The sequence below is a fragment of the Temnothorax americanus genome, unplaced genomic scaffold (genome assembly GCF_048541705.1).
Source record: "Temnothorax americanus isolate GAGA-0224 unplaced genomic scaffold, ASM4854170v1 Scaffold53, whole genome shotgun sequence".
NCBI classification, from domain to species: domain Eukaryota; kingdom Metazoa; phylum Arthropoda; class Insecta; order Hymenoptera; family Formicidae; genus Temnothorax; species Temnothorax americanus.
In genome coordinates this window covers 243,393-257,500 of record NW_027509688.1, presented here as the reverse complement: position 1 = coordinate 257,500, position 14,108 = coordinate 243,393, and the positions used below count along the sequence as shown (strand labels likewise).

The window sequence follows — 14,108 nt, the reverse complement described above, 5'->3', positions numbered from 1 at the left end:
CACTAAAAAAAAAAACCACTTTAAATATTCTTGCTACGCTGAAATGAGACAAAGAAGAAATGGGACAAATCTCATTTTCAGAATAGCAAGAATATTTAAAGTCCGAGGGTAGGTTTTTTGAGTATAAGGATGTCTTCCATGGGTATCGGAGCGGTCTCTTATGTATTTCGTGTGTGGCATTCAGAGGTTGCTCTGTGCCAAAGGAGAAATGGGAAAAATCATTTTCAGTGTAGCCAGAATATTTAAAGTGATACGGGGGTAGGTTTTTTTTAGTGTAAGGGTGTCTTCCGCAGGATGTATCGGATCGGTCTCTTGTGTATTTCGTGTCTGACACTCAGAAGTACCTCTATGCCAAAGAAGAAATGGGACAAATCATTTTCAACGTAGCAAGATTATTTAAAGTGTTCCGGGGGTAGATTTTTTGAGTGTAAGGGTCTTCCACAGGGTGTATCGGATCGGTCTTATATGTATTTCGTTTGACACTTGGATGTACTTCTGTGCCAAAGAAGAAATGGGACCAATTATTAAAAAAAAACCGTTCCAAGAACGTTTTAAATTTCAACGAGCTAATGTAATTACACACATATATACGTACACGGTATATATAAATATACAAATTTTTAATCATATTCGTGGAATGTCAAATAATAATGATAATAATATTGGTGTAATACAGCAACAATAATAATAGCAAAAGTACTTATGCGTATGTACATACTTACATGTATATATATGTATACACAACGCACGATGTATATACTTACGTTTGTACTTTACTACATAGATATTATATATAATTGTGTGTTTCTATCCGTATTTTTGATGTGTATATTTAATTACATTCGTCTTTTCTCAAACATTTTGTGTAAAATTTAAATGCTAGTGTCATAGTGAGTACCATATATAAATTAAATATTAAAAAAGCGCATTAATCATATCACAATTGTAACAAATTGTCTCGAGTCTCGCAAAGTACTTAACTTTAATGACGAATAAAAGTGGTAGAAATCAAACGAGCATTACGACTAGGTAAACCAGGTATCATATACCTTTTATTGTCAGAATCTTCCGTCTAAATATTGGCAATTATTTCGCAATGCCTGTTTCAGAAATGCATGCGTCTACGAATTTACATGCGCTATTTTGTCGATTGTAAAAATGTGAATAAAAAATACCAATGAATCAGGCACGAAGTATAAGAAATAGCATATAATTATATTTGTAAATCGATCAATACTATACTATCAAATTGTTTCTTAGCGCGTGTTATCATCACGTAAATTGTATATCAACGTTATTGAGAACGTTACTTGTTACGTGTTTTATTAGCTAATATTCATTAAAAATTCAATAATCCGTGTTTATCACACTAAAACAAGGAGGAAATCAGCAGGAATAATAACGTTTTAGCGTGCTTTAAAAAATAAGCACATTTAAATATATTTCAGCTATTACTTGATATACAGTATATGATACTGTATATATTGTATGATGTTACACTTGTTATTGATAACCAATTATAATAACGCAACCAGTTTAAGTGATCGAACAGAATTGTTGATTGCGATATTTCAGATCGAGTATGCTATGTAATTGCCCACCATTCGTGCAGTTAATAATCGTAAAATATGTGCCTTCTCGTCGTACTGTCTGTTTTTTTACAATATAGGAAACACATATATATGTATCCAATTTTATTATATTGAATTCCAGATGTTGATTCTGCAATTCTCAGGGCCACTTCGACCAAGCTCCGATTAACTTAATCATTGATTAGTCCATTGGAAATGACCAATCGCATTTCCAATGGACTAATCAACGATTAAGTTAATCGGAGTTTGGTCGAAGTGGCCCTTAGCGCACGCAAAGCGCATCACTGTATAGTTAGGTCTCGAATTCTAACTGTAATTTTTCCTCACAGCGTTTCTCGTCGTTTGTATTTAATATTATGTACTCTTTCTTCCTTGTGTGCGAAGCGCTCGCTTAGCATATACGTCTAAGAAAATTCAAGTTTCTTCAACTCATCTTCTTTTCGCTTTATATTCGTAAATATCATCGATAATTATTATAAAAATTGTAATCACTGCGTCTTATATGCGACGTTGTACTTCGACATGAAAATGAATTTATCCAAAGAAATATATAATACATGTATTATTTCAGAACTGAGTTTTATATTCTCCAATATTGTATAACATTATTACAATAATTTAATCATAGTATCGTAATAATTTAGATTGCAGTATATACATATATATTTTTTAGAAACAATTATGATTCAAGTTATAAAACGCATGACGTGATGTATGGCTCAATCTACTGATATTCGATATATTCGAATCAATTTAAATTATTAATGTTTACACGTTTAATCGATTATCAGGCGTGGTTTTGGCATGGGTATCTAAGATACCTAATGTGCGTTTTACGTGCGGCATATTTCAACGATTCAGAATATCTACGAATACAATTCTATTCCGCAGAATTTCTGTAAACGTTGTGATAGACATTTTACAATTAGTGCTTTAATATTATACAATTGCCGTGCAATCGCCGCAATATTATATCAATATGACAAAATTTCGTTTTAAATCCAAGCATCTAAGAACTCTATTGACGTATCGAAAATCGCAAAAATTATGTGACGTTTTAGTTTGGAAAAGTATTTTTTATAATCTCATAGCTATTCTCGATTGGCAAAACGAACATGGCCGACGTAAATTTTTATTTATTTATTTATTTATTAGGTTATATATATAAACTCCGGGGGTTTTTTCTTTGGTGTCCTCGGGTGAGGACGGTTAGGTGCCTTATACACTCATGGAAATTGGCACATATAATCTAAACCTAAAATATTTTGTGACTCTAGCACTCACTTAGTCCATAAGCCTGAATAATTAAAAACTATATACTACTGAAAAGATTATTTGTATCTAGTGTTATATAACTTTGCCTGTAGATCTGACGAATTTGAAAATCTTATACAAAATGTCCCAGTTTTTTGTTTGTATGAGACGGTAAATGTCGATTTCTTCGGTAAAACCAGCCTCTCTCAGTTCAAGGTCCAAAGCAGCTCTTCGCTCGTCGTATTTTTATGGCATCTCAATATTAAGTAAATGATGGATATCTTCGCATTCACAGCCACACTCGCATCTCTCACTGTCAACATAACCTTTTCTCTTAAGGAGGCTCTTACCTCGATCATAAAACGACAGATCTTTATGAAATTAAATTATGTTGTAAAGTGAACCACAACGAACCGATGCCCAAAACTTTAGCATAGGTTGACGATAAAAATTTTAAAAATATCAGTATTGAAATTCGCATTTTTAACACAGGGCATATGGTAAACACTAAAATTTTTACCGGAAGTGATGTATTTTCTTGGCAAGTTTGCGAGCCAGGTAAACAAAAAACTAAGGAATTGTAGTTAAAATAATAATCTTTCTAATGATAAGAAGAAAACTTGGTGTTGACGATGAGTTATAAAAGATATTGTAGTTTTAATATGACGTACGACAGGTTAGGCGAATGATCTTCCGAGTGTCAAAATCGCGCGAAGTTTCTAACTTCACTTGCACATGTCTTTTCTCTGCGCTGTATGGTAGCGGTATAATTATTCTCTCGCGCATTGACAACCTTTATTTTCGAGAATTTTCCTTTCATTTTCCCTCTCAGCATTCTCACGTTATATCTTTCTTTTAGCTCCATCTCTTCATCGCATCAATCGCTACAACGCTACACGGCTACACCTCACTTAGCTGCAGACTGCTGCAGACGACGTTGTAACACGCGCATCGGCGCATGTTATTATTCTGCTTTTTAGCACTGACGTAGTCAACTGACTTATTGTATAAATTTTAATATTTACACTAATAGAACATATAACTTACTCTTACACTATGTAAAAATCATTATTTATTTTTTAATTTAATTTTCCGATAATTTTATAACTAATTATTAATGATAATTTTTCGGTTGCTACATTGATTAGAGCAGTCGGGTAAGAGCCTCCTTAAGGGAAGCTCCCAGGTTATAATGATTGGCTCTGAGTCTGTTGATAAAATTAATCTTTGTTACGTGCAATGGCCTTAAGGGCCTTGGCACATAGAAAAACTTAAGCAGTTAAACTTAAGCAGTAAAAAATCAACGGTATGGATTCGCTACCGCTTAGGGCCGTGCCTTAAGTTCTTGACTGTGATTGGCTGATTTGCTTACTGCTTGAGTTTTACTGCTTAAGTTTTTCTATGTGCCACGGCCTTAAAGCGTCGTCTATACAATAGCAGCAGGGACATGCAGTAAGACGTAAGCAGTAAGCTACTGACCAACCACAGTCGATTATTCTTGAATTGTAAAAATCCCATTAGTCAATAACTTACTGCTTACGTATTACTGTATAATCCTGCTGCCATTGTAGACGACGCTTAAGACCACAGTATATATACTGTTACTACGTTTACGCGAGCGTTACTTCTGTAGTAACTTACGATATATTACTCGTTTACGCGGAGTAAATTATCTACAAAATCCCATTTACGCGAAGGAATTATCGTAAGTTACTATACAGAAGTAACGCTCGCGTAAACGTACCGTAGTAATTGTTGTGTTTTTCATTAAGGGCAGTCAGATATATATGGTAAAAATTTAACCTTTTTGGTAATTAATTACAAGAAAATGAATACAAATTGTGACTAGTACTTTTAGGTAATGTTTACTAGTACCATAAACAGTAAAGAAAAAAATTTTTTTTTAATAATAATATATATATATATAATTTTAAAAAAATTTTATTCTTAACTGTTTATGGTACTAGTAAACGCGCCCCACTTTTAGTGTACAATTGCAATAATCATTTTGCACAGATAACTTTTTTGTTTAGAGTCTAAACCTAATTCTGACAACGGTATCGTATTTTTAGATGTAATCCGCTGGCCACGCTACAGTCTTTTTGTAACAATACATTGTAGAATTTTTATATAAAGCGAATGTTTTTGCAAGTTAAGGTTAAAACAAATGTCGGTATTACAGACACGGCTATAGGATCCCCCTTAATATCTTAATTTTTAAATATATGATTTTATTGCTGTAGGACGTTGAAGGATACGATGTACAAGAACGTGATTGCTTATTCCAAACGGAACAGTCCAAAATATTTCACGGTTACTACTCGTTCAGCGACTGAATAGTACATTGCCGGATGCAGGATATCTTCCGATTATGCGACTGCGTGCCGTTTTTTTATTCAACAAAACATGGTAACGTCGAAGTTACTTACATATTTATATTGATTAAAACGTTCATCGAATATTAACGTATATGTTAACGTTATTTACTTAGCGTTTTGGCGAATCTGTAATTTAAAGGATCTATCCTGGTTACTGTACCGCAAAAAAAATTGTTAAATTTTCAAAATGCTTTATATTTCTACAAAAACAAATAACCGATTTATCTTTCGGTTTCCTTGCTTTAGAGAGATGGCAAAATGTGAAGCCTCGATTTAAAGATGACATGACGCCATTCAAATTTGAAGAATTATCCGGTTATTTGACTTGCGACTGTTTCCCATCTTGCACTGATGTTACGTACACTGTACAATCGAGCAGCATCTCTTTAAGCCTTTTCGAGTTATTATGGGGGAAATAAATCTGCACATGGGTACAATCCTCGTAATCATTAATCATAATCATCGTATATATTTTTTAGAGAGAAGTACTCGATAAAAAATCATAGCATATTACATATTTACTTTGGAAAGATGGAGGCGATAAGATTGCGATAGGATGTGGTCTACTATTGGTATACGACCTCATGAGTAAGTTGCCATTCAACATATAAAAAAGTAATACGAATATATAATATCAATGCAATATTAGAAAAAGATTGTTATCTTTTACAAAAAATTGATACAGTGACAATTTATGTATGTACCATATATATTTGCCTAAAATAACGTATTATTCGAACACAAAATTATTCTCTCGTTACTTCATCCTTTTACTTTATAGGTAATTATGAAGGCGTATGCAGTCTATTTCTCGGAGTCAGCATTATAAACGTGATATACGTCGAAATATTATACAACTTAATTATACGAATTTTCTACTCCGTTGTAACAAATCAACCTACCGCAACGCAAATTACAGAAAAAGTAAAAAAAGATGCAGGTATTGTGAGAGTGACAACAAATGCAGTGGAACCTGTAAGAATACCGGAAGTTGCATGATCAGCCACTCCACTCTGGGAAGAAATAACCGGTGCTTTTCGCAAAGAACAATTGGACTCGTCCAATTTGTTATTGAATCCATTATTAAAACAATAAAGAATGCACGTCAGTATCAAAAATACATGGTAAATAGAAAAATTTAATTTGCAAACCGTTATTAGTGACAACTCAATGACGTTAATGGACATTAACGAGTCCAATAACTTGATAAAAACAACTCCTTTTTTATCGTTAGCACTGTTCGTCGCATTTAGTAATATAGGGTGGTGCACATTCGCTGTGTTTTACACCGAACGAAAAGGCGGGAGTCGGTTTGGCTGGTGGGACGGCATATATCGGACCTGGGCCTTCGGAAATCAATTGTAATGCTCGCCTACTAGCAATAGTATACATCGGTGCTCTTGGTTTTACCGCGTCCAAGCTGTATGAATAGGGACCTGTGCTAATTACGGGCTTCTCCGCAGCTGTACGCAATCCCCTACAAACGATAAAACAATTCATGTGCAAATTACTATAAAACAAACAAAACTCAGAAGAAAATGTTTGAATATACATAGAAAAAGCTGGCGCATCAGCTATGGGCTTGATGTAGTAAGGTCCTGGCGTTTCACCAGTTTTTCTCAATTTGGTTCTCCATTTGATTGAAAAGAAAGGGCCGCGAGGGACATCCGGTAACTTATACTTTGCACCAGGTCCGAATACGATATCTGTCAAGCGCAAGAGAAAAGAATTTGTAACAATGATATCGTTCGGGTAAGGAGAATCGTTTTACCGCGACGTTTTGCGGCATGTCCGAAAGTAAATCCCTTGGGTCTGCGTTCCTCGATCATGTACTTCGGCCCTGGACTTTCCGCCACTTCAAAGATGGCACGACGACCGCCAAATGTATACGCTGGATTTCGATATCTTGAAATACAATGATCCGTGTAGCCGACGAGTGTCTTAAGCTGATATTTAGGTCCCGGAGCTACAAAATAGATGATAATAAACTTATATATATATATATATTTAATAATTTTTTACGGAATTTTCTCTTTCAAATGTGAATACGCCAAGAAGCAATCAATTACTAATCGTTTATGTAATAGTATTCACATTTTTATCATGGGACTTACTGCTTCATTGAAATATTATATAAAATTTATGTTTGTCTTCACTTCCACACATAATTTTTATTTAAATTAGATTTGACGAATGCGTACTGATAAAGCGGCATATAACGGCGCCCTTTGTCTCTAACGTTTTCTTTCCACTTTCGGCATCCTTGCCTTTATCTTTTTTTAGTGGCATTTTTTCTCTTGTAAATTTGGAATTTTTACTTAACGTACAAAATGTATTTGCACATGTCACATTACCATAATTTTGACTCCATTTCGACAAGAAAACAATTGCTTGTCATAAATCATTTTGATGTCAAAAGATGTAGATCCAATAGCGCGACCTCCATGCAATACTCGACTTTACGAAAGAGCTAGTTATTTATATTATATTATATCAAGAGACACACACGGTGTCTTGCGTCAAGTACACGCGCAGCGCGAGACCGCCCTGTGTATATCTTTACGTAAGCCGGGAGAACGGCTGAACGGATCAAGTTCTGAGTAGGCTCAATCGATAGCTTGGGTTCAATTTATGTGTTTATATTTTTTGTTCTACACGATTTTTTTTATTTTAAAAGATTTTAAAAATTTTGCAAAATGAAAAAAATTGCATTGGAAAAATCTGAAAAAATTCTCAAATATCCTGTGTTATATATAAAAATGTTCAAGCAATAATCTACAAGTGGACTGACTTTTGCTTCTAATTTTTTTCAATATTTTTTCAAAAAAGCCTGAAAAAAAATACCTAAAATTTTTGAGAATTTTTTTAGATTTTTAAATTGTGGCCAACGATATGTTTGTTTTAAAAATATTATTTAAAAAATCTAAAAAAATCTGACAATGAGTGCATTTTAGAGTTGGAAAAATAACAAAAAATCGCGGACCAAGGGCCCTATTCTCGAATCGTTTTCATGAAACTTGCATGCGAAATTCAATGCTTTTCAAATAGAAAGTCGCATACGAACATCATTAAGGCAGGCTCGAGAATACGGTCCCAAATCTAAGAGGTCGAGAGTCATCCAGGTCGATTTGATATAGAATAATGTCCTATATATAATACATATATAGATATTTATGAAGAGTTAATTTTATAATACTTTGTTTGTAATGTTCTGTAACAACTGTTAACAATCTTACATTTTCAATTGTATTACATAAAATTTATTTATAAAAATAACTTAAAAATCACGAGATTATGACGTTTTTGTAAAAAAACGTTTCAAATTAGATATTATTTGGTCATCTTGACGTCATTAAACCAGTAATCACTAGTTTTATACGTCATTTGACGTAGGTATGCTACGGTTGTTTTAATTTTTGCTAGTATAATACCTAGTATAATAATGTATTTTAATCTACAAGTCAAGTATTTTATCTACATAATATAGAAAAACCAGTCTTAGTTTTTCAACATTTTTAAATTATATTTATAGCAAACTAGCTTAAGCTTGACGGCGTTGCCCGTCGAGGAATCCGTGAAAACACATATTTTACCTCTTTTTACCTTATTAGGGGTCGAATTTCTAAAAATTCTTTTTTAGTGAGTGCTTACATCATAAAAGGATTATATACTCTCCGAATTTCATGTTTCTAGGTTTAAGGGGATAATAAAAGCAACGCCAAGTTTTTTTTCAAAAACTTTATTTTGTTTTAATTAAATATTTTTATTTTGTACTGTTACTTCTTTAATTCTTTGTAATTAAAATGATTTTTTGTAATATTAAAAATTTGTTAAAGAGAATTAAGAAGCTATTACCACTTGGGTTAGAATAGGAAGACCCTTGAATAGGAATACGAAGATACCACTTGGGTTTTATTTCTTTAAAGAAGTTGCATAACAATTATCTTTCAAAGCAATATACATATTCTCTTTACAATTGGCGCAATTTAATTTAAAGATTTCACATCTTTTTTTGAAATACATGTCACTTGAGTTAAGTTAGGTAATAAAATTTTGTGAAAAAGAAAATAAAAATTTCACATCTTTTTTTTTAAATACATGTCACTTGAGTTAAGTTAGGTAATATAAATTTGTGAAAAAGATATAAAGCTACCACTTATAGGTTAGATACATGTCACTTGAGTTAAGTTAGATGTTCTAAAACGTCGAAAAACTTGTGTACAAAATGTCCGTGTGTGTGTGTGTCCGTGTGTGTGTGTGTCCGTGTGTGTGTGTGTGTGCGTGTGCGTGTGCGTGAGCGTGTGCGTGTGCGTGTGCGTGTGCGCGCGTGTGCGTGTGTGTGTGTGTGTGCGTGTGCGTGTGCGTGAGCGTGTGCGTGTGCGTGTGCGTGTGCGCGCGTGTGCGTGTGTGTGTGTACACCTTGTAAATGGGTGTTAATTTCCGTAAATTTGGAGATATTTGTCTCGATTTTTTTTTAATGTAGAGTATCATTTAAAAAATGTTGGTATTGAATTTGGCGAAGATCGGTAAAGGAGTTCATTTTTTATAAAAGTTTCAATTTTTTGAAAAATGTTAGTGGTAGCTATAACTTCTGCAAATTTTGAGATATCGGGCTATTTCTAATTTTATTATATTCTTCAGTCTTTTTTCTACCCCTATTTCATATATAATTCTTTAAGATTTGGTTGATTAGACCCAGCTGTGTACGCAATCACAGGTCCATAATTTTTTTAGAAATGCTTGTAATAGCTCTAACTTCCGCAAATTTTAAGATATTGGGCTGTTTCTAATTTTATTACATTTTTCAGTCTTTTCTACCCCTATTTCATATATAATTCTGTAAGATTTGGTTGATTAGATCCAGCTTTATACGCTATCAAAGGTCTATATGCGAAAGTCCATATATGAACCATGTATCCTGAACTCCCAAAGTCAATATTGATTTGACATTGCGTCAATTTTAAAACCCCATTTGTGCTACTAAGCTGACCCTTTTTTAATTAATAAAAAGGTTAAATTTAAAATTAAAAAAAGTGTGCAAATTAGAAACTTGTACATTGCTTCCTCATCATTACAGATTGCTATACCGTTGCTCCTGTTTTATTTCGCTCATGAAGCTTCCTCTATGAGGAAGCTAAACTAATAAATACTAATAATTATGCATCAAATAAAATACAAGCTTCCTCATAAGAGGAGCTTTGTGAGCGAAATAAAATAGGAGCAATGTTAGCGGTCTGTAATGATGAAGAAGCAATGTGCAAGTTTCTAATTTGCACACTTTTTTATTTTATAAATAATAAAAATAAAAACACTATATCGTGATTAAAATCGAACATCTCTTTTCGGATATCTTTTTTTTAGATTTGCGCTCTATCTATATCGATTGCTCATTCGACTTCTTACAAGCGTTGATCGAGACTATACTACGTTAATTATGAGACATATCGCAACGCGTTACCTATTTCTTCAAGCGAATTATTACGCTCGCGTGTGCCACAGGTACCACATGGGAATCCCAAATACAGCACGAACAATCGGTAATACGAATAAAACTGTAACGCGCGTCTGTTTTCTTCTTATCCAGCGGCACGATAACGATAAAGCTCATATCCGCGAATCGCCGATTTGGCAAGCGAACAGGTTCCCGATTATCGCGGCGCCATACCTATTACTGATATCATTTATTATTATACTATTAACGGACCTATATAATCAACTATATCAATTTTAATCTTCACTTCTTTTAATTTTTTATTTTTCTTATTTATTCACAATTGTGTTTCAATTATTCACTTTCCGTGCTGGTTTATTTTAGGAAGAAAAGGTTTCTTTAAACACATGCCCTAAACTGCTTCGTTTTTAAAATACAGTGTCAAAATTGTGAAAAAAATATGAAAATTTCGAAAATCTGGAAAACATTTAGAGATATTCTATTCAATATTAGTACGCGTATACATGTTGTATTAAAATTAAAAACCATTTTTCAGTGAACCGATGAAACATTTTTAGATCCATCAGGGGCGTGCGAATGGGTAATCATATATATTAAGTTTTTTAATGAAGAAAATGAGAAAATAATACGCCACTGGGTTTTTTTTTGTTTAACAATTGTTTTAATCAGGAACTAAAACTATAAAGACTTCCTCTTGCGTTTTTTGTTTAAACGATGAACCGCTTTCGAGTTAAAGTACAAAACTGAAATACGCACACCTCTGGTGCGGAAAAATATTTTAATATATATAATTATTATATATAATTAAATATAAATGGTAGTATATATAATTAAATAAATGGTGCGCGCTACGCGCGCGTCTGTATTTGTTCTAGTCTATATACTCTTTAAAAAGCCGTTTTATTAAAGCGTTTATTAAAAAACAACTTTGCTCTTGAATTTACTGCTTCTTTATTCTTCATAACGCTGTGTAAGTATAATTACTTACGATAACAAATAAAATACTATGTACGTAACATTTTTTTTCATTAATTAACATTTAAATGAATTATTTTATATATTATCGAATATGTGAAACGATTTATTTTTCTCGACATATAACAAATACTTATACTAAGTACTATAATTGACACATGTTATTCTTTGCATCAATATTACACGCAAACAATTTTTTTGTTTTGAATATTTCTTTGAACAATATATTATTATTGTAACACAATTACATAGAATAAATAATATTTTAATAATTTTATTTTATTTTAGAATTAATTTAATTGTAAAAATAAACAATTTATAGAAAACAACACATAAAATTATATTATGTAATGTTTTGCAGAGAACTTTCGAAGAAGAGAAAAAATAAGCCGTCATTAAACAGCAAGAAATGTGAAAATTGTTTTGTTTTTTTAAGGGGGTATTTTCACCCCTAAAACCGTTTTTTAGCCCAAACAAAAAATTATTTTATTATTAGAACTTATTACTCTATTTTTTTTACTATGCAAATTACTATGCAAAGTTTCAGATTTTTTTTAATTTTACTAAATGTCCCTTGGAAAACATTTAAGCGGGGAACACAGACTTTTGCATAACGCATAATACGTAAGCATAAGAAAACTGATTAGTCTATTTCCTTATGCACATGCATGTGTATGGACCAATCAATTTTCTTATGCTTACCGCACATTATGCGTTGTGCAGAGGTGTGAAATTATTTAGTATTTTCTATTTCAAGCGCTACTGAAGAAAAACTAAAGGCCTTAATGCAATCGAAAGGATTAAAGAATTGAGGGGACCAAAGAAACTCACCATATTGATTTTGCAACGGACTTAAAATCAGTTTGATGCTACCGGATATAAATAAGAAAAGTCAGCTCCACGCAGGAATCAAAAAGTTCAAAACATTTATTACAGCTCTGACTCTTTCGACTAAGCAGTTTTTTCAATATTATTATTAATAAATATTATAAATAAGTATAGAAATTAATATAAATAATATGTTTTTTTATTATGTTACCATTGTTACCAGATAGCCCTTGGAATGTGGCCACTGTCAGGTATATAGCCCCGCATATGGGGCCATCTGTCTACGCTCGACTTTCTCTTACTTAAAAAATTTATCTCTTTAAAATGTTCAGTCAAAGATTTTTATTAGTTTTTCAATAAACTTTAAAAAAGCGTAAATTGTGGACAGATAGCCGTAGTCTCCTCTACCTACCTACGAAATATCAGGCTAACAATGAATGTAACTTGCAAAAACTATAATTAAAATATTCTCGCATATTACTCCGTATTTTACATTTGTAATGCTAAACTATATTATAATTTTTTGATATATCAAGAGACACGGTAGTGTCTCGCGCCAAGTACACGCGGAGCGAGACCGACCGTGACTCTTTTACGCGACGCGACGGGTTGCGAGTACCCGAGATGTTGAGATCTCGATAACGAGTGAACGGATCAAGTTCTAAGTAGGCTTGATCGATAGCTTGGGGTCCAATTAGGGGGGGGTTTCTCTCATAATATTCCGCTACGTGCCCTACGAGCGGAGATATTGCGACGCAAAGTCCAAATGTGAAAATTTATTTTTAAGATACTACTAACGCCGACGTCTGATATGATGACGTCATAATCAGAAACGTTACTTTCACTTTTTCGACGCTGGCGGGGCAGATATCGCTAGTTTCGATATCGCGCGCGTATTTCGAAATTAGGTCGATAGACTTATCGGTCAGAAGGAAGATTTCTATTTAGGTAAATTAGGTATATATATAAATAATATATATTGAGTTAACGGAAAAGAAGATTCTCTACGCTTGGCAGAAAATGCCGCTAGGGAATTTTTAAGTCGATTCTTATGAATTAAGCTTGAATGCGATGTCTAGGTATCCCAGGTTGCCGATGACGAGGTCCAGATAGTGCGCTTCATAGTTTTCGGTGTCTAGGTGTAATAACACGTTGAATTCGATGTCTACGTGTCCCAGGTTGCCGATGACGAGGTCCTCATAGTGCGCTCCGTAGTTTTCGGTGTCTACGTGTATTAATACCTTGAATTCGATGTCCACGTGTCCCAGGTTGCCGATGACGGGATCCAGATAGTGCGCTTCAGAGTTTTCGGTGTCCATGTGTAATCGTACGTTGAATTCGATGTCTAGGTGTCCCAGGTTGCCGATGACGAGGTCCACATAGTGCGCTCCGTAGTTTTCGGTGTCTACGTGTATTAATATCTTGAATTCGATGTCCACGTGTTCCAGGTTGCCGATGACGGGATCTAAATAGTGCGCTTCATAGTTTTTGGTGTCCAGGTGTAATCGTACGTTGAATTCGATGTCTAGGTGTCCCAGGTTGCCAATGACGAGGTCCACATAGTGCGCTTCGTAGTTTTTGGTGTCCAGGTGTAATAATACGTTGAATGCGATATCTAGGTGTTCCAGG

General features: G+C 33.6%; 1 protein-coding gene and 1 long non-coding RNA gene across 2 annotated transcripts; one reads left to right on the top strand and one right to left on the bottom strand.

The window, feature by feature from the left end:
• The first annotated feature begins 3,332 nt into the window (after positions 1-3,332).
• LOC143904500 (uncharacterized) lies at positions 3,333-6,144 on the top strand. Its single transcript, XR_013258929.1, has 5 exons — positions 3,333-4,636; positions 5,090-5,255; positions 5,471-5,589; positions 5,704-5,812; positions 6,006-6,144. It is a non-coding gene; the product is annotated as an uncharacterized LOC143904500 (long non-coding RNA).
• Positions 6,145-6,346: 202 nt separating this feature from the next.
• Positions 6,347-7,948, bottom strand: LOC143904501 (ciliary microtubule associated protein 1B). The gene is made up of 4 exons (XM_077419232.1): positions 7,426-7,948; positions 6,996-7,190; positions 6,777-6,930; positions 6,347-6,701 (listed from the first exon to the last, which is right to left on the bottom strand). The coding sequence occupies exons 1-4, from the start codon at positions 7,511-7,513 to the stop codon at positions 6,455-6,457; spliced, it is 684 nt and encodes a 227-aa protein (XP_077275358.1). The 5' UTR covers positions 7,514-7,948; the 3' UTR covers positions 6,347-6,454.
• Positions 7,949-14,108: the final 6,160 nt, after the last annotated feature.

Coding starts and splice junctions, on each gene's coding strand:
- LOC143904501 (XM_077419232.1), bottom strand. CDS start 7,513: ATGCCACTAAAAAAAGATAAAGGCAAGGATGCCGAAAGTGGAAAGAAA. Junction 6,931..6,995: donor ACATGCCGCAAAACGTCGCG/GTAAAACGATTC, acceptor TGCGCTTGACAG/ATATCGTATTCGGACCTGGT. Junction 6,702..6,776: donor GATGCGCCAGCTTTTTCTAT/GTATATTCAAAC, acceptor TATCGTTTGTAG/GGGATTGCGTACAGCTGCGG.